This window comes from Fundulus heteroclitus, chromosome 1 (assembly GCF_011125445.2).
Source record: "Fundulus heteroclitus isolate FHET01 chromosome 1, MU-UCD_Fhet_4.1, whole genome shotgun sequence".
Classification (NCBI taxonomy): domain Eukaryota; kingdom Metazoa; phylum Chordata; class Actinopteri; order Cyprinodontiformes; family Fundulidae; genus Fundulus; species Fundulus heteroclitus.
The window spans coordinates 37,241,244-37,267,103 of record NC_046361.1 but is presented as its reverse complement, the minus strand read 5'-3'; the positions used below and the strand labels follow the sequence as shown (position 1 = coordinate 37,267,103).

The 25,860-nt window shown below is 43.0% G+C and overlaps 2 protein-coding genes across 2 annotated transcripts in view; one reads left to right on the top strand and one right to left on the bottom strand.

Annotated features, from left to right (window-relative positions):
* LOC105915839 overlaps nt 1–17,159 on the top strand; it is a 45,988-nt gene extending 28,829 nt beyond the window's left edge. The window contains exons 18-34 of the mRNA XM_036149903.1: nt 369–401; nt 520–579; nt 683–815; nt 1,041–1,144; nt 2,521–2,592; nt 2,669–2,801; nt 3,030–3,133; nt 5,077–5,148; nt 9,277–9,409; nt 9,634–9,737; nt 13,174–13,245; nt 13,322–13,454; nt 13,679–13,782; nt 14,949–15,020; nt 15,097–15,229; nt 16,320–16,423; nt 16,914–17,159. Coding sequence (XP_036005796.1) covers nt 369–401; nt 520–579; nt 683–815; nt 1,041–1,144; nt 2,521–2,592; nt 2,669–2,801; nt 3,030–3,133; nt 5,077–5,148; nt 9,277–9,409; nt 9,634–9,737; nt 13,174–13,245; nt 13,322–13,454; nt 13,679–13,782; nt 14,949–15,020; nt 15,097–15,229; nt 16,320–16,423; nt 16,914–16,930 — 1,583 coding nt within the window. The 3' untranslated portion in view covers nt 16,931–17,159. The remainder of the gene's footprint in view (nt 1–368; nt 402–519; nt 580–682; nt 816–1,040; nt 1,145–2,520; nt 2,593–2,668; nt 2,802–3,029; nt 3,134–5,076; nt 5,149–9,276; nt 9,410–9,633; nt 9,738–13,173; nt 13,246–13,321; nt 13,455–13,678; nt 13,783–14,948; nt 15,021–15,096; nt 15,230–16,319; nt 16,424–16,913) is intronic.
* Nucleotides 17,160–17,364: 205 nt separating this feature from the next.
* atp6ap1a (ATPase H+ transporting accessory protein 1a) lies at nt 17,365–25,098 on the bottom strand. The gene is made up of 11 exons (XM_012850080.3): nt 24,924–25,098; nt 22,482–22,608; nt 22,206–22,280; nt 21,921–22,114; nt 20,904–20,944; nt 20,724–20,809; nt 20,494–20,646; nt 20,226–20,383; nt 19,263–19,313; nt 18,941–19,178; nt 17,365–17,979 (listed from the first exon to the last, which is right to left on the bottom strand). Exons 1-11 carry the CDS (start codon nt 25,055–25,057, stop codon nt 17,770–17,772), a joined length of 1,467 nt encoding a protein of 488 aa, XP_012705534.2. The 5' UTR covers nt 25,058–25,098; the 3' UTR covers nt 17,365–17,769.
* Between the last annotated feature and the right edge of the window lie 762 nt (nt 25,099–25,860).

The window sequence follows — 25,860 nt, the reverse complement described above, 5'->3', positions numbered from 1 at the left end:
ATTTTTCTGGTCCTGTCGTTATTTCCACCTCCCGTCCATCAGGTGCACAGAGAGCCCTGCAGAGCTGCAGACATGTTGTTTTTTATTAATCCCATGTACTCCACACCTGTAGCAGGTGATGAAAGCAGATGTATAGCTGCTGTAATGGTACACAAGGCGACACCAAACTAAACACGGATTCTGCTATATCTTGTATCAGCCAATAAGTTTGTTTTGGTGGAGAAAGTGGCTAAGGATTATGGGATGGACTCACCCCTTCAGCCCCGGCCATTTTCCCACAGATCCCAGGTTGGGAATGTGGACAAACAGTTGAAAAAGTATATAGAAATGCTAAAAAGTTAATCTGAGTTTTTTTTTTTTTCTTTCAGTGCTGGCAGTGACATGTTTGCTGATAAATTCAGGTAAAAAGACGCCCAAAATCATCGCTTAATATAACACCGTTATCGCTGTGATCTGATTGGAACAAACATAACACATTGCCAGCCAGGTTGCTCACTAGTAATTGGGCTTTATTTGCAGCTGGCTCCCAGAAGATTCGCACTGTGGCATGTGAGGGATCAGAAACTCAGCTGAAATGTGGTAAGAACTCCATGTTTGTTGTCTCTGCCTATTTGAAGCATTATACCATAGATTTGTTTATATTTTCATATTAAGCTCCTGTGTTTTCTCTCCTCTCTGTCAGACAAAGGCCAGCTTATATCTGTGAGCAGAGCTACGTACGGACGCAGCGACCAGAAGACGTGCTCCTCTGGGAGACCTGCCAACCAGTTAACGAATGTCCAATGCTCGGGGAACGCAGACAAAGTTGCTCAGAGGTACAGATGCTGGGTCTTTTCTGGAGGCCAGCCATGTTTGGCCTTTCTTCAGTTTACCAAACCAGATGTGGGGAAATGAGGTCTGAGACAGGCCTGATCACACTTTCTATGAAGCTGCCATTGATCTGAATGCACAGATGCAACGGCAGACGGAGGTGTGCTGTTAGAGCACAAAAGTCTTTTTATAAGAAAACTCTAATCCTCCACATGAACATCCCTCCACAGCTGTAACGGGAAGCAGAGCTGCTCCATCCAGGCAGCAAACTCTGTGTTTGGAGATCCCTGCGTTGGAACCTACAAGTACCTGGAGGTGGAGTACACCTGTAAAGGTGAGTAGAGGTGGAAAAACTTTAGGTTCTCAAAAGTGCAATGAAAACGCTTCCCTCGCCAACCACCTGTCCTGCATGAAGGTATTAAATGGGTTTCCACAAGTGCTGAGCATTTTCAGGTGTTCTCCAGCTACTGATAAACCATCTCTGGGGTTTATCAGTACCCAGAGGGCTCCACTTGAGTCCCTCTCATTCAAACACATGTATTCTGTCTTGCTACCGTCAACCTCTATTCCTCTAGATTTTCCTCCACCTGTTCCCTGTTCTCATCACAGATCACAAGGTCATCTGCATATTACATAATCATTCACTCAAATCTTCAGTGGCACAGGCCTACTTCACCATCAGGCTAAGACACACAGCTGTGAGGGGGAAATCAGGGGCCAGATGAAGAGGAGGAAAGGGAAAATTTGTTGTAACTGGCAACAAAATAAAGGAGCTAAAAAGATGCTTCCTGCAGGACCACCTCCGTCAGCACTGCTAATGAAGTTTCTGAATCACTTTTTGTTATCCTGAGTGAAATTGTCCTTCTATCCTGACAACAATCAATACATTATGTATTCAGAAAAAGGAGGTTTCAGGAAATGCACTGCTACTGTTTATGTATCCCACTAGCTTAGCTGTTAGCTTAGCGGTTAGCTTAGCAGTTAGCTTCAGCGTTAGCCGTTTATTGTAGCTCCGCTGCTCTCACTATTAACTTTGAACATGGCTGAGAGTCGCAAGAAGCAAATCATGTTAAAGTTTATGAGAAGAAATAGAAAGAAATAAGACCAGAGTGGATTTGGGAGTTTTTTTCATGTGATTCCCCTGAAGAGCAGAAGAGGATGTGAGACGGTCTTGTGTGGTTATTTAAAAAGGGTCCTGGGGAAACTTTGGGAAAAATCGCAGACTCTACCTTTAAATACAGACATGTTCTAAAATATGACAATATAAACTAATACAAAATAGCACAGATTTTATTAGGCCATGTGGGTGATTTTTGATCATTTTCCAAAATTAAACATGAAATAAATGGCTTTGAACAAATAAGTCATCAGATGCGTGAGTGGGAACACGTGAGCAGAGCACACAGAGATGTTAACAAACCATAATGTTTTCTTTGCTGTGGTAAAGAACATGTCGGCCCAGTTTCCCATCAGCAGCTAGACTAAGAGGAGTCGCCTTCAACCAACAAACCAACTCAAACACGACAATCATACCAGAGTTGGGAGATCTGAAAGTGCTGCTGAACCTGCTCCACTTTAACTCTCTGTGTTTTTAATGCTAATAAACCCATGGAGGGCGCTGCCTTCTCTCTCATTTCCATCTCCAGCCTTCTCTGAGCCCTTCATGGTCCTAAAGTGTCATTAATGTGGTCTGAATCTCTGATATAACAGCTCCTGAAAGCAGGTCCCAGGAGGAAGGCCCCACCGTGGCATGTGAGGGATCCGTGGCTCGGCTCCAGTGTGGTAAGATCCCTGGTTTCATCAGTGGACAGGTTCAGATTTCATCCGCCTCACTGACGTTTCCTCTCCTCTCTGTCAGACAAAGGCCAGCTTATATCTGTGAGCAGAGCTACGTACGGACGCAGCGACCAGAAGACGTGCTCCTCTGGGAGACCTGCCAACCAGTTAACGAACGTCCAATGCTCGGGGAAAGCAGACAAAGTTGCTCAGAGGTACAGATGCTGGGTCTTTTCTGGAGGCCAGCCATGTTTGGCCTTTCGTCAGTTTACCAAACCAGATGTGGGGAAATAAGGAGGTCTGAGAGAGGCCTGATCACACTTTCTAGGAAGCTGACATTGATCTGAATGCACAGATGCAACGGCAGACGGAGGTGTGCTGTTAGAGCACAAAAGTCTTTTTATAAGAAAACTCTAATCCTCCACATGAACATCCCTCCATAGCTGTAACGAGAAGCAGAGCTGCTCCATCCAGGCAGCAAACTCTGTGTTTGGAGATCCCTGCGTTGGAACCTACAAGTACCTGGAGGTGGAGTACACCTGTAAAGGTGAGTAGAGGTGGAAAAACTTTGGGTTGTCAAAAGTGCAATGAAAACTCTTTTCTCGCCAACCACCTCCATGATGGTATTAAATGGGTTTCCACAAGTGCTGAGCATTTTCAGGTGTTCTCCAGCTCCTGATAAACCATTTCTGAGGTTTAGCTCAGTGACAGTGGAGATCATTGGATGCAACTCTGGTCTGATCTGACATTCTTCCTTGGAACAAAAAACAAAGATCCTCCCAATAGCATCACCAGGAAGGTCTTCTTCTTCTTCTTCTTTCAGCTTTTCCCTTTCAAGAGTCGCCACAGAGACTCATCTATCTCCATCTAACCCTGTCGTCTGCATCGTCTTCTCTCACACCAACTATCTTCATGTTCTCTTCAACTCCATCCATAAATCTCCTCTCTTGTCTTCCTCCAGGCCTTCTGCCTGGCAGCTCCAGCCTCAGCGTCCTTCTAACAATGTCCTCGCCATCCCTCCTCTGGACATGTCCAAACTATCTCAGTCTGGTCTTTCTGGCTTCATCTCCAAAACATCTATCATGATCTGTCCCTCTAATGAACTAATTCCTGATCTTCTCCATCCTGGTAACTCCCATAGAGAACCTCAACATCTTCCTCTCTGCTACCTCCAGCTCTGCCTCCCGTCTCTTCCTCAGAGCTGTTGTCTCTAAACCCTGTTGAGCCTCAGGACTTAAAATCCTCCACCTTTTTTTAATCTCTGCTTTAGATAAAACCTCAGGGCTCCACTTGAGTCCCTCTCATTCAAACACATGTATTCTGTCTTGCTACAGTCAACCTCCATTCCTCTAGATTTTCCTCCACCTGTTCCCTGTTCTCATCACAGATCACAAGGTCGTCTGCATATTACATAATAATTCACTCAAATCTTCAGTGGCACAGGCCTACTTCATAATCAGGCTAAGGCACACAGCTGTGAGGGGGAAACCAGGGGCCAGATGAAGAGGAGGAAAGGGGAAAATTTGTTGTCACTGGCAACAAAATAAAGGAGCTAAAAAGATGCTTCCTTCAGGACCACCTCCGTCAGCACTGCTAATGAAGTTTCTGAATCACTTTTTGTTATCCTGGGTGAAATTGTCCTTCCATCCTGACAGCAATCAATACATTATGTATTCAGAAAAAGGAGGTTTCGGGAAACGCACTGCTACTGTTTATGTATCCCACTAGCTTAGCTGTTAGCTTAGCTGTTAGCTTAGCTGTTAGCTTAGCAGTTAGCTTCAGCGTTAGCCGTTTATTGTAGCTCCGCTGCTCTCACTGTTAACTTTGAACATGGCTGAGAGTCGCAAGAAGCAAACCCTGTTAAAGTTTATGTGAAGAAATAGAAAGAAATAAGACCAGAGTGGATTAAGGAGGTTTTTTCATGCAATTCCCCTGAAGAGCGGAAGAGGAAGTGAGACCGTCTTCAAAAAGGGTCCTGGGGAAACTTTGGGAGAAATCCCAGACTCTACCTTTAAATACAGACATGTTCTAAAATATGACAATATAAACTAATACAAAATAGCACAGATTTTATTAGGCCGTGTGGGCTATTGTTGATAATTTTCCAAAATTAAACATGAAATAAGTGGCTTTGAACAAATAAGTCATCAGATGCGTGAATGGGAACGCGTGAGCAGAGCACACAGAGATGTTAACAAACCATAATGTTTTCTTTGCTGTGGTAAAGAACATGTCGGCCCAGTTTCCTATCAGCAGCTAGACTAAGAGGAGTCGCCTTCAACCAACAAACCAACTCAAACACGACAATCATACCAGAGTTGGGAGATCCGAAAGTGCTGCTGAACCTGCTCCACTTTAACTCTCTGTGTTTTTAATGCTAATAAACCCATGGAGGGCGCTGCCTTCTCTCCCATTTCCATCTCCAGCCTTCTCTGAGGCCTTCATGATCCTAAAGCGTCATTAATGTGGTCTGAATCTCTGATATAACAGCTCCTGAAAGCAGCTCCCAGGAGGATGGCCCCACCGTGGCATGTGAGGGATCCATGGCTCGGCTCCAGTGTGGTAAGATCCCTGGTTTCATCAGTGGACAGGTTCAGATTTCCTCTGCCGCTCTGACGTTTCCTCTCCTCTCTGTCAGACAAAGGCCAGCTTATATCTGTGAGCAGAGCTACGTATGGACGCAGCGACCAGAAGACGTGCTCCTCTGGGAGACCTGCCAACCAGTTAACGAATGTCCAATGCTCGGGGAACACAGACAAAGTTGCTCAGAGGTACAGATGCTGGGTCTTTTCTAGAGGCCAGCCATGTTTGGCCTTTCTTCAGTTTACCAAACCAGATGTGGGGAAATGAGGTCTGAGAGAGGCCTGATCACACTTTCTAGGAAGCTGACATTGATCTGAATCCACAGATGCAACGGCAGACGGAGGTGTGCTGTTAGAGCACAAAAGTCTTTTATAAGAAAACTCTAATCCTCCACATGAACATCCCTCCACAGCTGTAACGGGAAGCAGAGCTGCTCCATCCAGGCAGCAAACTCTGTGTTTGGAGATCCCTGCGTTGGAACCTACAAGTACCTGGAGGTGGAGTACACCTGTAAAGGTGAGTAGACCTTGTGATCTGAAGTGATTCAGTTTCTGAATCACTTTTTGTTATCCTGGGTGAAATTGTCCTTCCATCCTGACAGTAGTTAATACATTATGTATTCATAAAAAGGGGGTTAAAAAATGTGATCTCTGTGCAAGCTGCAGGCCTATAAAAACTCTTAGCAATCATATAATTTGGTCAGAATAGAACGAACCAATCAGATGCTTTCATGTCTCGTCCTTCTTTCATTCCCTCTGTCCCTCAAGTTCTGGGTTTATCACCTTATCTATTGATCATTCCACATGCCATCATTCTGACGTGTTCTTGTAACGACAGTGTGCATACTTGTTACTCTGTAGTTTCCACTTGCTGGCTGCGCATGCGCACTTCTAGTGTTTATGTGTCCCACTAGCTTAGCGGTTAGCTTAGCAGTTAGCTTCAGTGTTAGCCGTTTATTGTAGCTCCGCTGCTCTCACTGTAAACTTTGAACATGGCTGAGAGTCGCAAGAAGCAAACCCTGTTAAAGTTTATGAGAAGAAATAGAAAGAAACTAGAAAAAGCTGTTCCTGCGTAACAGCAAGTGAGAATGCTAATCTGCAGAATGATTGAGCAGAAGATGCAGAAAACATTGAAATCAGAATGGATTTGAAGAAATTTGAAGAATTTGAAGAAATAGAAGAATTTGAAAAATTTGAAGGAATTTGAAAAATTTAAAGAAATTTGAAGAATTTGAAATATTTGAAGAAATTTAAGAATTTTTAAAAAATTGGAGAATTTGAAAAATTTAAAGGAATTTGAAAACTAAAGAAATTTGAAGAATTTGAAATATTTGAAGAAATTTGAAGAATTTAAAAAAATTGGAGAATTTGAAAAATTTGAAGGAATTTGAAAAATTTGAAGAAATTTGAAGAAATTTGAAGAAATTGAAAATTTTGAAGAAATTTGGAGAATTTGGAAAAATTTGAAGGAATTTGAAAATTTTGAAGAAATTTGGAGAATTAGAAAAAAATTTGAAGGAATTTGAAAAATGTGAAAAATGTAAAAAATTTGAAGAATTTGAAGATTAAGAACAATTAGAAGAATTGGAAGTATAGGAAGAATGTGAAGAATTTGAAGAATGTGAAGAATTTGGAGGAATGTGAAGAATTTGGAGGAATGTGAAGAATTTGAAGGAATGTGAAGCAATTTGAAGCAATTTGCATTGATTTCAATGGGAACAGCCAAAAAAAAAAAAAAAAATCGCACAAAAAGTGAAATATTTTAAAAAGTGTAAAAGTTAGCATAACCATGAGTCATAGCAGGCATGCCGGGAATGAGCCGAACGTTTTGACACCAAAATTGCTGAAATCGGTTAAAGTATGCGGGAGTAGATAGACGCCGACGGAATAATTCTAAGCAAATGCAGTCTGTCCCTGACCTGTAGTAACCTCTGGCCAGCAGAGTTCTGTTGTCATGGAAACTCACTCACGCTTGCAGGTGTCCGTCTACTGCGGGCAGAGACTTATGGTCAAAAGAGCTCTAATTGGAATAAAATAGCATCACTTTACCTCGAACAACTCTGGATTTTTTGTCAACCGTTAGGGCTAGAGACGTAATTTTTTCTCCGTTTATTTCGGAACAGATAGGGGAACAAGACAAACTATCGTTTCTTTCTTGAAATATTTTAATGTAGGCGCAAAAAATCATGAAATAAAGGGGAATATTGACGAAAATTCAAAAATCCTCTAAAATCGGTCCCGAACAAATCGCTCTAGCTAAAAAAGTATGGGAGATATCAAAATAATTCTTTCAGCGTGAGTATCAGCAGGCTTTTGAGGACTGTGGTGCTAATTTTTATGTTTGTACAGATATCAGCGTAGGCATGGCAACGATGTAAAAAAGTGCATCATTTAGAAGGATGCAGTTCCAAAGCGTTTTTAGGATTTTGCACATTCGCTACTCCCGAACAAATTGTTCCTGCGGCAAAACCGTAACAGTTATTGACAAAATTCCTTTTTAGTGAGCGCCAGAAGGGTCTGGACATGAATGTGTGAAAGTCTCATGCTTGTACATCAAACGGTTTAGGAGAAGCGACGATGTGAAAACATGTGTTGCTTGGGAATGTCACGTGTGATTTTTCACCACACCTCCATAGAAAATCAATAGAGAGCTTTCCGGCTTCATGGTGCTCTGGGGTGATTTGCGAAAAATCTATAAATGCTACATCAATGAGGATTACATTTCCAGAATCCAGACAAAAATTCTTACGTTTTGATGTATAATTTATGTGAATAGACTGAAAATTGAGCGAGTGAGAAGAAGTTGTTCAGTGAAGGAAAATCTATAGGAACGGTAGAGTGGCCACTCTAAATGAACTCCCTAGCAACCATAGCAACACATTCATTTTTCTGAATTTTATGAAAATGAAAAATTATTTGAAGGAGGTACTGTATGAAAATGGTAGAAGATATGAAAAAGCTGAAGTAGCTGAAGATAGCTGAAGGTTATTTGAACATTTTAAAATTTGAATGGCGTTTCTAGCTGAAAGTAGGCTGAAGCAGTAAGCTGTCAAAATCCTGAAAATTTTAAGGAATTTGAAGGATTCTCCATTTAATTTCAATGAGAGAAAAAAACTCACAAAAAGTTAAATATTTTAAATATTATAAAAGTTATAATTACCAAAAGACATAGCAGTAATGTCATGAACGAGCTGAACGTTTTGATACAAAAATTGTTTAAATCGGTTGAAGTTTGCAAGAGTAGTTAGATGCCGAAAAATGTACGGAATAATAATCAAGACCTGAAGGAACTTAATAAGTGAGAATGCTGTATAGCATTCTCACTTGATAAGAGCAGAGTGGATTTGGGAGTTTTTTCATGCAATCCCCCTTAAGAGCGGAAGAGGAAGTGAGACGGTCTTAAAAAAGGGTCCTGGGGAAACTTTGGGAAAAATTGCAGACTCTACCTTTAAATACAGATATGTTCTAAAAGATGGCAATATAAAGTAATAGAAAATAGCACAGATTTTATTAGGTCATGTGGGTTATTGTTGATCCAACAAATATTGTCCATCCATCCATTTTCTAACCCGCTTAATCCTTAAGCATGAAATAAATTACTTTGAACAAATAAGTCATCAGATGCGTGAGTGGGAACACGTGAGCAGAGCATACAGAGATGTGAACAAACCATAATGTTTTCTTTGCTGTGGTAAAGAACCTGTGGGCCATGTTTCCTATCAGCAGTTGGACTAAGAGGAGTCGCCTTCAACCAACAAACCAACTCAAACACGACAATCACACCAGAGTTGGGAGATCCGAAAGTGCTGCTGAACCTGCTCCACTTTAACTCTCTGTGTTTTTAATGCTAATAAACCCATGGAGGGCGCTGCCTTCTCTCCCATTTCCATCTCCAACCTTCTCTGAGCCCTTCAGGGTCCTAAAGGGTCATTAATGTGGTCTGAATCTCTGATATAACAGCTCATGAAAGCAGCTCCCAGGAGGAAGGTCCCACTGTGGCATGTGAGGGATCCGTGGCTCGGCTCCAGTGTGGTAAGATCCCTGGTTTCATCAGTGGACAGGTTCAGATTTCATCCGCCTCTCTGACGTTTCCTGTCCTCTCTGTCAGACAAAGGCCAGCTTATATCTGTGAGCAGAGCTACGTACGGACGCAGCGACCAGAAGACGTGCTCCTTTGGGAGACCTGCCAACCAGTTAACGAATGTCCAATGCTCGGGGAACGCAGACAAAGTTGCTCAGAGGTACAGATGCTGGGTCTTTTCTAGAGGCCAGCCATGTTTGGCCTTTCTTCAGTTTACCAAACCAGATGTGGGGAAATGAGGCCTGAGAGAGGCCTGATCACACTTTCTAGGAAGCTGCCATTGATCTGAATCCACAGATTCAATGGCAGACGGAGGTGTGCTGTTAGAGCACAAAAGTCTTTTATAAGAAAACTCTAATCCTCCACATGAACATCCCTCCACAGCTGTAACGGGAAGCAGAGCTGCTCCATCCAGGCAGCAAACTCTGTGTTTGGAGATCCCTGCTTTGGAACCTACAAGTACCTGGAGGTGGAGTACACCTGTAAAGGTGAGTAGACCTTGTGATCTGAAGTGATTCGGTTTCTGAATCACTTTTTGTTATCCTGGGGGAAATTGTCCTTCCATCCTGACAGTAGTTAATACATTATGTATTCATAAAAAGGGGGTTAAAAAATGTGATCTCTGTGCAAGCTGCAGGCCTATAAAAACTCTTAGCAATCATATAATTTGGTCAGATTGGAACGAACCAATCAGATGTTTTCATGTCTCGTCCTGGTTTCATTCCCTCTGTCCCTCAAGTTCTGGGTTTATCACCTTATCTATTGATCATTCCACATGCCATCATCCTGACGTGTTCTTGTAACGACAGTGTGCATACTTGTTACTCTGTAGTTTCCACTTGCTGGCTGCGCATGCACGCTTCTAGTGTTTATGTGTCCCACTAGCTTAGCGGTTAGCTTAGCAGTTAGCTTCAGCGTTAGCCGTTTATTGTAGCTCCGCTGCTCTCACTGTTAACTTTGAACATGGCCGAGAGTCGCAAGAAGCAAACCCTGTTAAAGTTTATGAGAAGAAATAGAGAGCTGTTCCTGCGTAACAGCAAGTGAGAATGCTAATCTGCAGAATGATTGAGCAGAAGATGCAGAAAACATTGAAATCAGAATGGATTTGAAGAAATTTGAAGAATTTGAAGAAATAGAAGAATTTGAAAAATTTGAAGGAATTTGAAAAATTTAAAGAAATTTGAAGAATTTGAAATATTTGAAGAAATTTGAAGAATTTTAAAAAAATTGGAGAATTTGAAAAATTTAAAGGAATTTGAAAAATTTAAAGAAATTTGAAGAATTTGAAATATTTGAAGAAATTTGAAGAATTTAAAAAAATTGGACAATTTGAAAAATTTGAAGGAATTTGAAAAATTTGAAGATATTTGAAAAATTTGAAGAAATTGAAAATTTAGAAGAAATTTGGAGAATTTGAAAAAATTTGAAGGAATTTGAAAATTTTGAAGAAATTTGGAGAATTAGAAAAAAAATTGAAGGAATTTGAAAAATGTGAAAAATTAAAAAAAATTTAAGAATTTGAAGATTAAGAACAATTAGAAGAATTGGAAGTATAGGAAGAATGTGAAGAATTTGAAGAATGTGAAGAATTTGGAGGAATGTGAAGAATTTGGAGGAATGTGAAGAATTTGAAGGAATGTGAAGGAATTTGAAGCAATTTGCATTGATTTCAATGGGAACAGCCAAAAAAAAAAATCGCACAAAAAGTGAAATATTTTAAAAAAGTGTAAAAGTTAGCATAACCATGAGTCATAGCAGGCATGCCGGGAACGAGCGGAACGTTTTGACACCAAAATTGCTGAAATCGGTTAAAGTATGCGGGAGTAGATAGACGCCGACGGAATAATTCTAAGCAAAGGCAGCCTGTCCCTGACCTGTAGTAACCTCTGGCCAGCAGAGTTCTGTTGTCATGGAAACTCACTCACGCCTGCAGGTGTCCGTCTACTGCAGGCAGAGACTTATGGTCAGAAGAGCTCTAATTGGAATAAAATAGCATCACTTTACCTCGAACAACTCTGTATTTTTTGTCAACCGTTAGGGCTAGAGACGTAATTTTTTCTGCGTTTATTTCGGAACGGATAGGGGAACAAGACAAACTATCGTTTCTTTCTTGAAATATTTTAATGTAGGCGCAAAAAATCATGAAATAAAGGGGAATATTGACGAAAATTCAAAAATCCTCTAAAATCGGTCCCGAACAAATCGCTCTAGCTAAAAAAGTATGGGAGATATCAAAATAATTCTTTCAGCGTGAGTATCAGCAGGCTTTTGAGGACTGTGGTGCTAATTTTTATGTTTGTACAGATATCAGTGTAGGCATGGCAACGATGTAAAAAAGTGCATCATTTAGAAGGATGCAGTTCCAAAGCGTTTTTAGGATTTTGCACATTCGCTACTCCCGAACAAATTGTTCCTGCGGCAAAACCGTAACAGTTATTGACAAAATTCCTTTTTAGTGAGCGCCAGAAGGGTCTGGACATGAATGTGTGAAAGTCTCATGCTTGTACATCAAACGGTTTAGGAGAAGCGACGATGTGAAAACATGTGTTGCTTGGGAATGTCAGGTGTGATTTTTCACCACACCTCCATAGAAAATCAATGGAGAGCTTTCTGGCTTCGTGGTGCTCTGGGGTGATTTGCGAAAAATCTATAAATGCTACATCAATGAGGATTACATTTCCAGAATCCAGACAAAAATTCCTACGTTTTGATGTATAATTTATGTGAATAGACTGAAAATTGAGCGAGTGAGAAGAAGTTGTTCAGTGAAGGAAAATCTATAGGAACGGTAGAGTGGCCACTCTAAATGAACTCCCTAGCAACCATAGTAACGCATTCATTTTTCTGAATTTTATGAAAATGAAAAATTATTTGAAGGAGGTACTGTATGAAAATGGTAGAAGATATGAAAAAGCTGAAGTAGCTGAAGATAGCTGAAGGTTATTTGAACATTTTAAAATTTGAATGGCGTTTCTAGCTGAAAGTAGGCTGAAGCAGTAAGCTGTCAAAATCCTGAAAATTTTAAGGAATTTGAAGGATTCTCCATTTAATTTCAATGAGAGCAAAAAACTCACAAAAAGTTAAATATTTTAAATATTATAAAAGTTATAATTACCAAAAGACATAGCAGTAATGTCGTGAACGAGCTGAACGTTTTGATACAAAAATTGTTTAAATCGGTTGAAGTTTGCAGGAGTAGTTAGATGCCGAAAAATGTACGGAATAATAATCAAGACCTGAAGGAACTTAATAAGTGAGAATGCTGAGAATGCTGTATAGCATTCTCACTTGATAAGAGCAGAGTGGATTTGGGAGTTTTTTCATGCAATCCCCCTTAAGAGCGGAAGAGGAAGTGAGACGGTCTTCAAAAAGGGTCCTGGGGAAACTTTGGGAAAAATTACAGACTCTACCTTTAAATACAGATATGTTCTAAAAGATGGCAATATAAAGTAATAGAAAATAGCACAGATTTTATTAGGTCATGTGGGTTATTGTTGATCCAACAAATATTGTCCATCCATCCATTTTCTAACCCGCTTAATCCTTAAGCATGAAATAAATTACTTTGAACAAATAAGTCATCAGATGCGTGAGTGGGAACACGTGAGCAGAGCACACAGAGATGTGAACAAACCATAATGTTTTCTTTGCTGTGGTAAAGAACCTGTGGGCCATGTTTCCCATCAGCAGTTGGACTAAGAGGAGTCGCCTTCAACCAACAAACCAACTCAAACACGACAATCAGACCAGAGTTGGGAGATCTGAAAGTGCTGCTGAACCTGCTCCACTTTAACTCTCTGTGTTTTTAATGCTAATAAACTCATGGAGGGCGCTGCCTTCTCTCTCATTTCCATCTCCAGCCTTCTCTGAGCCCTTCATGGTCCTAAAGTGTCATTAATGTGGTCTGAATCTCTGATATAACAGCTCCTGAAAGCAGCTCCCAGGAGGAAGGTCCCACCGTGGCATGTGAGGGATCCGTGGCTCGGCTCCAGTGTGGTAAGATCCCTGGTTTCATCAGTGGACAGGTTCAGATTTCATCCGCCTCACTGACGTTTCCTCTCCTCTCTGTCAGACAAAGGCCAGCTTATATCTGTGAGCAGAGCTACGTACGGACGCAGCGACCAGAAGACGTGCTCCTCTGGGAGACCTGCCAACCAGTTAAGGAACATCCAATGCTCGGGGAACGCAGACAAAGTTGCTCAGAGGTACAGATGCTGGGTCTTTTCTAGAGGCCAGCCATGTTTGGCCTTTCTTCAGTTTACCAAACCAGATGTGGGGAAATGAGGTCTGAGAGAGGCCTGATCACACTTTCTAGGAAGCTGACATTGATCTGAATGCACAGATGCAACGGCAGACGGAGGTGTGCTGTTAGAGCACAAAAGTCTTTTATAAGAAAACTCTAATCCTCCACATGAACATCCCTCCACAGCTGTAACGGGAAGCAGAGCTGCTCCATCCAGGCAGCAAACTCTGTGTTTGGAGATCCCTGCGTTGGAACCTACAAGTACCTGGAGGTGGAGTACACCTGTAAAGGTGAGTAGACCTTGTGATCTAAAGTGATTCAGTTTCTGAATCACTTTTTGTTATCCTGGGTGGAAGTATCCTTTCATCCTGACAGTAGTTAATACATTATGTATTCATAAAAAGGGGGTTAAAAATGTGATCTCTGTTCAAGCTGCAGGCCTATAAAAACTCTTAGCAATCATATAATTTGGTCAGAATAGAACGAACCAATCAGATGTTTTCATGTCTCGTCCTTCTTTCATTCCCTCTGTCCTCCAAGTTCTGGGTTTATCACCTTATCTATTGATTGTTCCACATGCCATCATTCTGACGTGTTCTTGTAACGACAGTGTGCATACTTGTTACTCTGTAGTTTCCACTTGCTGGCTGCGCATGCGCACTTCTAGTGTTTATGTGTCCCACTAGCTTAGCGGTTAGCTTAGCAGTTAGCTTCAGCGTTAGCCGTTTATTGCAGCTCCGCTGCTCTCACTGTAAACTTTGAACATGGCTGAGAGTCGCAAGAAGCAAACCCTGTTAAAGTTTATGAGAAGAAATACAAAGAAATAAGAGCAGAGTGGATTTGGGAGTTTTTTCATGCAATCCCCCTTAAGAGCGGAAGAGGAAGTGAGACGGTCTTCAAAAAGGGTCCTGGGGAAACTTTGGGAAAAATTGCAGACTCTACCTTTAAATACAGATATGTTCTAAAAGATGACAATATAAAGTAATAGAAAATAGCACAGATTTTATTAGGTCATGTGGGTTATTGTTGATCCAACAAATATTGTCCATCCATCCATTTTCTGACCCGCTTAATCCTTAAGCATGAAATAAATGGCTTTGAACAAATAAGTCATCAGATGCGTGAGTGGGAACACGTGAGCAGAGCACACAGAGATGTTAACAAACCATAATGTTTTCTTTGCTGTGGTAAAGAACCTGTGGGCCATGTTTCCCATCAGCAGTTGGACTAAGAGGAGTCGCCTTCAACCAACAAACCAACTCAAACATGACAATCATACCAGAGTTGGGAGATCTGAAAGTGCTGCTGAACCTGCTCCACTTTAACTCTCTGTGTTTTTAATGCTAATAAACCCATGGAGGGCGCTGCCTTCTCTCCCATTTCCATCTCCAACCTTCTCTGAGCCCTTCATGGTCCTAAAGTGTCATTAATGTGGTCTGAATCTCTGATATAACAGCTCCTGAAAGCAGCTCCCAGGAGGATGGCCCCACCGTGGCATGTGAGGGATCCGTGGCTCGGCTCCAGTGTGGTAAGATCCCTGGTTTCATCAGTGGACAGGTTCAGATTTCATCCGCCTCTCTGACGTTTCCTGTCCTCTCTGTCAGACAAAGGCCAGCTTATATCTGTGAGCAGAGCTACGTACGGACGCAGCGACCAGAAGACGTGCTCCTCTGGGCGACCTGCCAACCAGTTAACGAACATCCAATGCTCGGGGAACGCAGACAAAGTTGCTCAGAGGTACAGATGCTGGGTCTTTTCTAGAGGCCAGCCATGTTTGGCCTTTCTTCAGTTTACCAAACCAGATATGTGGAAATTAAATTTAAAATTCTTCTTCTAACGTATAAAGCCCTTAATAATCAAGCTCAATCATATATCAGAGCTCTGATTACCCCGTATGTTCCTAACAGAGCACTTCACTCTCAGACTGCAGGTCTGCTGGTGGTTCCTAGAGTCTCTAAAAGTAGAATGGGAGGCAGATCCTTTAGCTATCAGGCTCCTCTCCTGTGGAATCAACTCCCAGTTTTGGTCCGTGAGGCAGACACCCCGTCTACTTTTAAGACTAATCTTAAAACTTTCCTTTTTGACAAAGCTTCTAGTTAGAGTGGCTCATGTTACCCTGAGCTATCTCTATAGTTATGCTGCTATAGGCTTAGGCTGCTGGAGGACATCAGGGCCCATTTTTCTCACTCTGCTGAGTTCTCCTACTGCTCTCCATTTTGCATTGTTTGTTGTTATTTTAGCTTTTAACTTTTTGTTCTCGATCATTTTTTCATCATAGAAGGTACACCTGGTCTGGCGTTCTGTTAGCTGTCACATCATCAGGGGAGGCAGATCATCCTCTATTACCATCTAACATAGAAAGCACTCCTGGGTCAATGTGAGCTTCTGTGCTTTCTGTGTCTCTGCTCTGTCTTCTCTAAGCCCCAGCGGGTGGAGGCAGATGAGCGTTCACACTGAGCCTGGTTCTGGTTCTGCTGGAGGTTCTCCTCCCTGGTAAAGGGGAGTTTTCCTTTCCACTGTCGCTTCATGCATGCTCAGTATGAGGGATTGCTGCAAAGCCATCAACAATGCAGACGACTGTCCACTGTGGCTCTACGCTCTTTCAGGAGGAGTGAATGCTGCTTGGAGAGACTTGATGCAACCTGCTGGTTTTCCTTAGAGAGGAAACTTTATGACCAACCTGGAGGATCTGATGGAAGCTGACTTTGGAAAGAGCCTTGAGATGACGTGTTGTGAAATGGCACCATATAAATAAACTGGAATTGAAATGAGGTCAGAGAGGCCTGATCACACTTTCTAGGAAGCTGACATTGATCTGAATCCACAGATGCAACGGCAGACGGAAGTGTCGTGTTAGAGCAGCAAACTCCATGTTTGGAGATCCCTGCGTTGGAACCTACAAGTACCTGGAGGTGGATTATTTATGTTATGGTGAGTTGTTTTTGGCTCTAACTTCAAGTAAACATCCACAACCAGGGATCTGCGACCTGCGTCCTCAGTGGTTCTATAATTGATTAATAACCAATTAATGTTCTTTTTCAAATATAGATGTCAGGGTTTTCAAAATAAATATCTTGATTTAATTGATACAAAACAGATTATTTTGTTTGGTCTTTGATGATATAAAAATAATTAATGTGCCATAGTTTCCCTTTTTTTTTTTGCTAAATAAAAAAGTCCCAGCACACTTGATAAAGAAATACAAATTTTATGGTTGGAAATGTGTGTGTGTGTGGGGGGGGGGGGGGGGGGGGGGGGGGTCCAGGTAGAGTGCATGTTTACTTGGAGATGGCTGTGGAAAGGTGGCACCTCTTCCACAGCAGCTGGATTTCCCAGCTTTAATTTGAGCTGTTGCTGCTGTTTCACCTTCTGGTTCCTGAGTTCCTTTTATTAATAATTTCTCCTGTTTTCTGTTTTGCAGCTTCTGTGACTGGATGAAAGCCGCAGATTTCCAGCGCTCTGCATGAAACGCACCGTAATCAGTAACGTCTACAGAGTTTAAACTATGATTGGAAGTTTCGTCTCTTCAGTGTCTTTAATGCACATTTTTCTACTGTAGCTTTTTTTTTTGCATGTTATGTCTTCATACATTTTGCTTTTATTTCAATCAATGCCAACTCTTTAGGTTTTTATTGTGGGGTCTCAATAAAGTTAATTTGCATTAAAATTTTGCCTCAAACTGAAAGCACCTGGTTTTGAGGCCTGTTGGGGATAAACAGCCCGTCAATCTGTTCATTATTACGATTCTTTGAATTTAAAAACTGAGCGGGAGCTCAGGAAGGACCCGCTGCAGTAGTTTGGTGTCTGCACAGTAATCCTGCTGTTTTCTGGGAGCGTTAATAGTTCTCCTGAAAGGAAATAAGCGCAGGCGACACCTTTAAGACGTTTTATTGGAGTCACAGCAACATTACAGCACAACTATGGAAGGTCATCAACAAAACTCACAATCCAAAGGGTTTTACTTCCATTAATCGTCCCACATATCTACAACAAAACAAATGTAAACCCAAACTTCACAATAATCACAGCAGTATCAACAATAAATAACATCTCATGATCCATTTAATAAATAAGCAGAACGTATCTCCCTTCGTATGGGTCCCATTTCAGCGGACCCAGATTGTGCGGCTGTTTAACCACATAAACATCATTCTTCACATTTAAGGTTAACACTCATACATTTGTTCAAAGATGGACGACAGAGCTGCTGTTTTCTGCGTGGAATGTGATGATGATGGGGATCAGTGCGGAGGAAGGAGGATGCAGGTAGTCAGGAGTTACTCCGTCTGGGGCACGGAGATGCCGGGGCCTTTGGGGTCGTCGAAGCGGTCCATGGTGAGGAGCTGCATGATCATGTGCAGGCCGTAGGTCAGAACCAGCACCATGAGCAGGCTGGTCAGCAGACCCATCCAGATGCCAGGGGAGAAGAACCCGGCGCAGTCGCTGGCGTACGAGAACTCGTTGCCGCTCAGGTTGAATCCCTGGATCTGTCCGGAAAATAAAAGAAGAAACAAGAAAAACGTTCATCGGCACAAGCGACTCGTGACGGTCCAGATATGATAAATATTTTACAGTCATAAAAGGCGGTAAGAACAAAACATAAAACTGGTAACAAACTCAAAGAAATGTTTCACAGGTTCATTATAAAAAAACAGCTCAAAATAATCAAGGAACGCTTTTTAATCAGAGTCTAACATCAGTAAAGCTCCTGTGATGTTACCACCATGAGAATAAAGACAGGAACGGTTCTGCAGGTCACAGAGAGTTTATTCCCTCACTTTGTTTTACAGCTTTTCTGTAATTTAGCATTTTATCAGAGTCCCTACAGGTGGTCCACCTCCACCAGGACGGCTCATCAGTACATCAGTACATAGTTAGAAGGTCTCATGTGTCTCCCAGCACCGTCTCTATAGCATGGAGGAGATTCCTGGAGACAGGCTGTTATTCTAGGAGAGCTGGACAGAACCGTCAGAGGTCCTAAACCCATCAGCAGGACCGGTATCTGCCCCTTAGTGCAGGCAGGAGACGAGTCCTGCCAGAGCTCTACAACATCTAACCCAGTCCACATCAGGATGCAGCTACAGCAGGATTAATTTTCCCTGTTAAGGTCTGATGTGATTTATATATAAATTAGTTTTAGAGCATAAATAATATCGGTAGATTCTGGTTAACATGCATGTTTACCTTCTTTCATCATGAGACGTTCCTGGGGTCAGGAAACGGCCTCTGATTGGTCAGATTCAACAGGAAGTAAATAATCAGCCCACAGAGACGGTGAAGGTTAAATAAAACGATTCTTTTCTGCTCCTCATTTCACCTTTCACATGTTTTTCCATGTTCTGGAAGAACCTCAACAACTTATTCCACATTTCGGAATAATCTCAAAGCTGTTATCTGAGGATCATCTCCCACAGTTTCCTTCCAGAGCAGAAATCAACGTGAGCCCACCTGGAAGTCGTCGAAGGAGACCCTCCACTGGTTGGCCGGGTCTTTGGCGGAGCGCGGGACGAGCAGCGGCCAGCGGAAGCTGGTGACGGAGTGGCAGCGGTACGAGTACTCGGCGGGGGCGTAGATGCTGCGGCTGCCGTTAAACGTGGCTTTGGTGCCGTCGTACTCCAGCTCCACGGCGTCCAGAGTGAACCAGCGGCGTGCCGACACCTTGTAGTGGCGCTGGCTCATTACGAAGCTGCAATGGAACCGGCAAACACTGGTTTGGACCCGCTCTTGGGTTCTAAGCGTGCATTAGCAGCTCTCTGAAGTACAGACTTACACCAGCTTGAAGCTGCGGTGGCCGAGGACGTTTTCATAGTTTAGAACCAACCTGCAAAGAGACCAAGCAGCACAAACATGGGTGGAATGAGCCGGAGATGAAATGTGGGGAAGTTCTGGACACGACGACATAAATGAATACGTTTCTGCTAAATTCATCAGATGCAGACAAATTCATGATAAAAAAAAATTGTAAATACTGTATTTTTCAGACCATAAGGCACATTAAATATTATTCCCAAGTGTGTAACATCACTCCGCATTGCAGAAAGGGAACAAAAGAAGTAAATTTTTCTTGAAATTGGTGCATTTTTCCCTGATTTGAGCAGCTAAATAACACTATTTTGCAATGGAATAAAATTTTTGCACTTAAAATAAGAAAAATTAATCTCCATCGTCATATTTCAAGAATAGTAGAATAACTAATGTTATTTTAGGGGTAGAAATACTGATCCCATCGGCAAATAGTCTTATCTAGCTGCTCAAATCAGGAAAAAATACAACAATTTTATGAAAATTTTACTTTTAGTTCTCTTTTTGCAGTGCGTCCCTCTGTGTCCACAGCTCTCTATCCGTCTCTATCAGTCCTGTTTCTAACATAAGGCCAAAATAAAGGTAACTTTGAAGCTGTCTTTGGAGGACATTTCAGGACATTGTGTCCTTGGGTTTAAATAACGGTGGCCGACGTCTCCTGATGTAAAATCCTGATAAAAAGTCACATAAACGTGACGAGGTACAGACACCTTTCTGCAGGACGCAGAAGGACTGCCGGCAGACAGGCTCGGGTTCGTTTGCTCTAATGAAGGATTGTTGGGCTACAATGAGCCCCGGGTGGAGGAGGCATCCTGGTCCAGCCCCCGCCCATCAGCCCTGAACAGAGTCCGCTCTAAATGTCCTCCAGCAGTGACGTTCTCCAGGCTGATGGAGGACAGCATCTAGCAGTCAGGAACCGGCCGGTACCCACCTGGCTTTGCTCTTGTCACAGTCGGATCCGTGCAGTCTGGGACTGACGCCTTCGCCAAAGGTGGCGGGGGTCAGGTCGTGCTCCTCCCAGCGGTTGTTCCGCAGGATGCCCACCGTCAGGCCTTTGGCCCACAGCAGCATGCAGGTCCGGTCGTCCTCCTGAAACAAAAGCGCTTTATTGCTGTGCGTCGCTAAAAGGTGAGAAGATGAACTCTACGGCGCGGCATCAGCAGCAGCTCCCCCGCTGACCCCCCCCCCCAGGAGGACACCTTGAACTCCACCGGAGCGTAGACTTCACGCTTCTCCTTGGCCCACTGCTGGCGCTCGCGGTTCCTCCAGCGGTCCTTGTACCCGCCTCTGGCCTGCAGCAGGGAGCGACCCCCCCCCAGCCCGCCTTCCACGGACAGCGCCGCCGCCTCCTTCTGCGGACACGGAGAGGAGAAGACGATTGGAGGAAAGCCGGCGGCGCCGACGGAGATCAGCGGCGCGGGGGACTCACCCTGGACGGCTGCAGGCCCGTGTAGACGGCCGTGTACGGCACAGCCTGGGACCTCATGATGCTGATCACCTGACCGATGACCTCATCTGAGCAGGAGACAGAACAAAAGCAGGAGGGTTAGGAAACACAGGATCCTCTGAAGCGTCACTTCACGGCGGAGGAACGGTCCAGAAGTCTCACCGTTTCCACTGAGGGTCTCCTTGGCGGACAGCAGATCGGACCTGCAGCACAGACGGGGAGAAGATCAGTCAGGTTCTGCAGGAACAGGAGGATGGACCCCCCCACCACCACCTAACCAAATGTCGGCTCGGCTCGACCCGGTTATTAGGGTTCGATGGTACCAGTCCCTTGTTTAGTGACTCGGCCTCAAACCGGCACTGTGGACCGGCCACTGAGCTATATTATACACTGGAGTGCTAATCACACGCTGTTAGAACGAGTCGCTTTGAAGCCACCAGCCGCCATATTGGTACTCCCTATTTTCCCCCAGTAACTAGGGAATATGTGCGCTACAGCATCGAATAACGAGGATTTTCTCATGTTCAGGGGGGGGCTTAAGACTTTTAAAATGTCAAATGCCATATACTTTTATGTTATGTTCTAAAACTATCAAGTACTGAGAAAGTCATGTACTGAAATATTTTGCATTTTATTAATTTAAATATATAAATATAACGTTTATAAATAACAATATACAAAAACCTATATTTACATACCGGTATATGTATACATATATACACATATGTATATATAAATATGTATACATATATATACATATTTATATATACATATGTGTATATTTATTATGAATAACATGTAAAATATTTCAGCACCTAATTTCCTAGTAGTTGATAGTGTTAGTACATCCACTGACTGTAGAATTACCTGTGAAATATTTTCACACAGCCAGAAAACTGCTTGTTGTTGCAAGCAAATCCTGTGGGATTCTGTGAGAGTAGGGAGTAGCAAGATGGCGGCCAGTGACTTCAGTTTTTCGGCAAAATCAGCACTCCAGTGTATTATATAGCTCAGTGGGACCGGCGCCGTCGTCGTCTACAAATGGCCCCGCCCACATCCAGGTGGTACCCGGCACTAAAGGAGAACGACCCGAGCCACGCAGCGCCGTGGCAACGAGTCGAGCCGAGCAGACGGCAACAGAACGGCGCCGGTTTCCGGGTCGGTTCTGAGCGTACTGACCCGGTCCCGTAAGGCAGTCTGAAGACCAGCAGGGCCGGCGACGAGGCGTTCAGTCTCAGCTGGCTCAGGGTGTCGGGGTCCATGTAGAGAGGCGACGTGTCCAGCTGGTCCTGCAGCTGACCAATCACGGCGTTGGAGGCGGGCCAGGAGACAGCCGGCAGAACCAGAGGCGAGGAGGAGGACCGGAGAGCTCCCTGCAGCGCACCGGAGAAACCGGACCGGATCAGAACCACCACAGACAGGCAGAAACCTGGACCCTGGTTTCTAAAGATCTCACCCGCTCACCTCAAGGTTGGGGAAAACGCCATCCTGCTTGTTGCCGAAGGCTCCTCCGTACAAGGTGAAGTCCTCAATGCTCATCTAGAGAGAGAAGCAGGACCACTAAGCACCACCAGGTCCAGTCGAAACGCATAAATAAAGCTACTTTCTGGTTAATATAAAAAAAAAATACATCCTCCTGTGAGTCAGACGGAGAAGATATTTAGATTTTACGGGTTTTAGACGTTTAGGCGGCGTGTGAAGAGAACCTCTAAGCCTGCTGGGTAAATGTCTGCTGGGTACCTTGTCCTGGAGGAACAGGACGACGTTTCGGGGACCGACGTCCAAAGCCTTCTCCAGGTAGGAGGCGAGCTGCTGGTGGCCGACGATGTGACCCGCTGTGGGCGGAGCCTGGCGGGGGAGGGAGATCCTAGGAGGGAGAGGGAGACCGTCAGCGTCCTCCGGAGAATTAGAAGGTTTTATCACGTGATCAGGAGGAAATGAGTTACTTTGCAGACGTAGCTCTGATATTTTCCAGAAGCTGAAATATTTACGCCTCAGACTGAAACACTTTATGTCTGAATTAGTCCTCTGTGACGCTGTCATGGCACACTCTTCAAAATGGGAAAGGCAGACGAACATGTCACTGCAGGTTTTTTGCAGAAATGGTATTTTCTTTTTTGAGGTGAGGATCATACGACCATTAAACCACATGTGCAGATAACAGGTGCTCTGTGACATCACAGAGCAGCGATCTGTCTGCGGAAACAAAGGTGAATGTAATGGTTTCTAGAAGTGTTCAATAAAGTTTTGTTAAAAACAAACTCTTAATAAAAACAGATCCCAGCCGCCGTCTCTCCTTGTTATTAGAAAGCTGCAGAGCAACGGGAGCAGACGGTATTAAGACCAGATCATAGCAAAAAGCAGCACAGCTGTTAGCCGGTGCTGCTGTGTATTTTTTTGGATCGCTTCAGGAAAGGCGGAGAAACAAAAGCAGCGTTTTGTACATGAAGTTCAAGTTATAAAAAGGTAGAAAATAAGTTTCACTGCTCAGCGCTTCATTAAAGTCTCTTTATTTGTCTCTGATGGGGGAAACAGACCTGGACAGAGGGGTTGTCTTTACAGCCGCTTTACAGCAGAAAGATAATATATGCATAAACTAATTATAATCTTTATTAATTATTATTATTATTAAAGGACTAAACTACTGAGAAACTAGTTCTCAGTAGTTTAGTCTTTTAATTCCAGAATCGCTCCGTTTGTTTTGAGTAGGGATGCCCGATATATCGGCATTAACATCGGTATCGACTGATTGTAATTTTTTAAAACATACCGATAACTAAAACTGAGCCGATGTTAACAACTGATGTTTATTTCCATCCAGTTGGCCTTTGTGTCTGTGTTGTTTTTGTTTTGTTCGGTCACGTGACAATGATACCGTGTGGTCGTTTTTCACAGTGTCAAAAGAAGAAATATGAAAAGCCGTGTTTAAGCTTAAACTATAACCCACGTCGGTACTAAACTGTAAAAAAACAAAAAACAAAAAAAAAACAACCATCACAGAAACGTAAATGTGTGCCCATTCACATCAGTAAATATCAGATATAACAGCAATATTTTGTTCTCTGTCTTTTTTCTCATCATAGAAGGTACACCTGGTCTGGCGTTCTGTTAGCTGTGACATCATCCAGGGGAGGCAGATCATCCTCTATTACCATCTAACATAGAAAGTACTCCTGGGTCAATGTGAGCTTCTGTGCTTTCTGTGTCTCTGCTCTGTCTTCTCTAAGCCCCAGTGGGTCGAGGCAGATGAGCGTTTTCCTCTCCACTGTTGCCTCATGCATGCTTAGTATGAGGGATTGCTGCAAAGCTACTGACTGGATGCAACCTGCTGGGATTCCTCAGAAAACATTTAACCAACCTGTCCGGAGGATTTAATAGAGTTTGTAAAGAACCTTGAGATGACGTGTTGTGAACGGCTGCTTTGTAATAAAAAAAACTGCACCGAGTTCATATCAGCAGCAGAAACACGGCTACAGAGTTTATGTTAAACTGAGACTTCCTGTTTGTGCTCAAGATTCAACGATTTAACTTGTTCCTCGGTTTGCTTGTTTGGTCCGGACCAAAAGGGGAACTTTTTCTACCTTTTCTCGTGGTGTGGTTTGCTTTCACTCTTTTATTGCAAGTGAACTAAAACTTTTTAACAAAGTGAGGATTGTTGTGTCGGGACTTTATATTTCTAATTCTGGGAGTCCTTTGAACTCATTTAGGTTTTTAAAACACTCAAACTATTATTTGCAATTTTACCAATTAAACATGCCAATCTCTTCTTAATCTCAAACAATTTGAAACCTTCCATGTCTATGCTGAAACTGTCAACTTAATTAAATCTAAAATGTTCACATCTAAGGTCGGTGTTCAAATTTACGTAATTTTGGAAGGCCCCTGGTGGTTTGGGGGCCCCTGAGCGGCAGCAGCTTGGTTCGCTTCTGCCTTGGGCCGGCTCTGCTGTGGCAACTAGCGGCATCAAGTCTCCATGACCTAAATGTACGTTTAGAGTCATCGATCTTAAAAGCTTATTTAATTGGAAACCAACCGAGAGGCACTAAAATAGAACACCGAATCTCGAATGATGGCGACCAAAGCGGAGTAATCTAAAATACATTCAGAACTAACGGCTCTCCTCCTCGGTGCTAACGGTTACCGGGCGGTCCAAAGCCCGTTAGAACCCCCGGGACCGCTCACCCTTCACTGGTCCACATGATGACCGGGACCTGCTCGTCGCTCCGCACCGTGACGAGAAGAGCCAAGAGGCCCAGAGAGGCGGCCATGGCCCCGGAGATCCGCTGCGGGAAGGTCCGTATCCTTGACGACGCCATCTTTCCTCCCGTCCGACAGTCAGCAGGTGCCGATGATGACGTAGATGGCACCACGTGACCACTGGTTCTCTGGACCAATCAGGCTTAATCAACCCTGGAGGGTTTTTTTTTACAGTTTGTACAGATATTTAAAATACTTACTGCTTTTATTCATTTATGTACACATAAATAAAAAAAATACACAAATAAAAAAAATGTTTTTGTGATTTTACAATTTCTTTAAAAAAAAAAAACAAGTATACTGTGGTTCTGTAGGAAAACTGCTAGGAGGCTACTGGGGCTCTATGATTAAATTGTCTTTAAAAAACTACAAGAAAACTGAATCTTTTTGCATGAGTCATAAAGTCAAGAAGACAAAACAAAGACTTTATAGATTAAATAGTCAGATGCTTTATTGAAGGCATACAGAAAGGATAGAGCAGCAATGATAGAGAGGGGATCCACTTAAAATAACAACAAATATAGAATTTTGCTTAGAAAAGCTAGTAATCAGGGGAATAAAAAAATCCCTATTCATACAAAATATGCATTGAAGTTGGGGCAGATTTCAAAAAGTTTGTAGAGCTACAGAAAATCCAGCATTTTCCAAACAGGTGTATTTACCCAAAAAAATGGTACATAAAGGTGATTGAAAACTATGGCAAATCAGTGTTTGGCGTTTCATTGCGAGGCTGTGAACGTGATCGGTGCTGCAACAATGAGTTAAACAGCAAAGTTAACAGGAATCTGCATTCAGGAGACAGATAACAGGGTAAAGAACTCATCCTGAGCTGTCTGAAACAAGCGGTCAGTGTGTAAAAGCT

What these genes read in the sequence shown, in the direction of transcription:
- atp6ap1a (XM_012850080.3), bottom strand. Translation starts at nt 25,057, where the DNA reads ATGGCGTCGTCAAGGATACGGACCTTCCCGCAGCGGATCTCCGGGGCC. An exon ending in CGGGCCTGCAGCCGTCCAGG is followed by an intron (nt 20,647 to 20,723) that starts GTGAGTCCCCCG and finishes CCGTGTCCGCAG; the next exon opens with AAGGAGGCGGCGGCGCTGTC. An exon ending in CACCGCAGCTTCAAGCTGGT is followed by an intron (nt 19,179 to 19,262) that starts GTAAGTCTGTAC and finishes GTTCCATTGCAG; the next exon opens with CTTCGTAATGAGCCAGCGCC.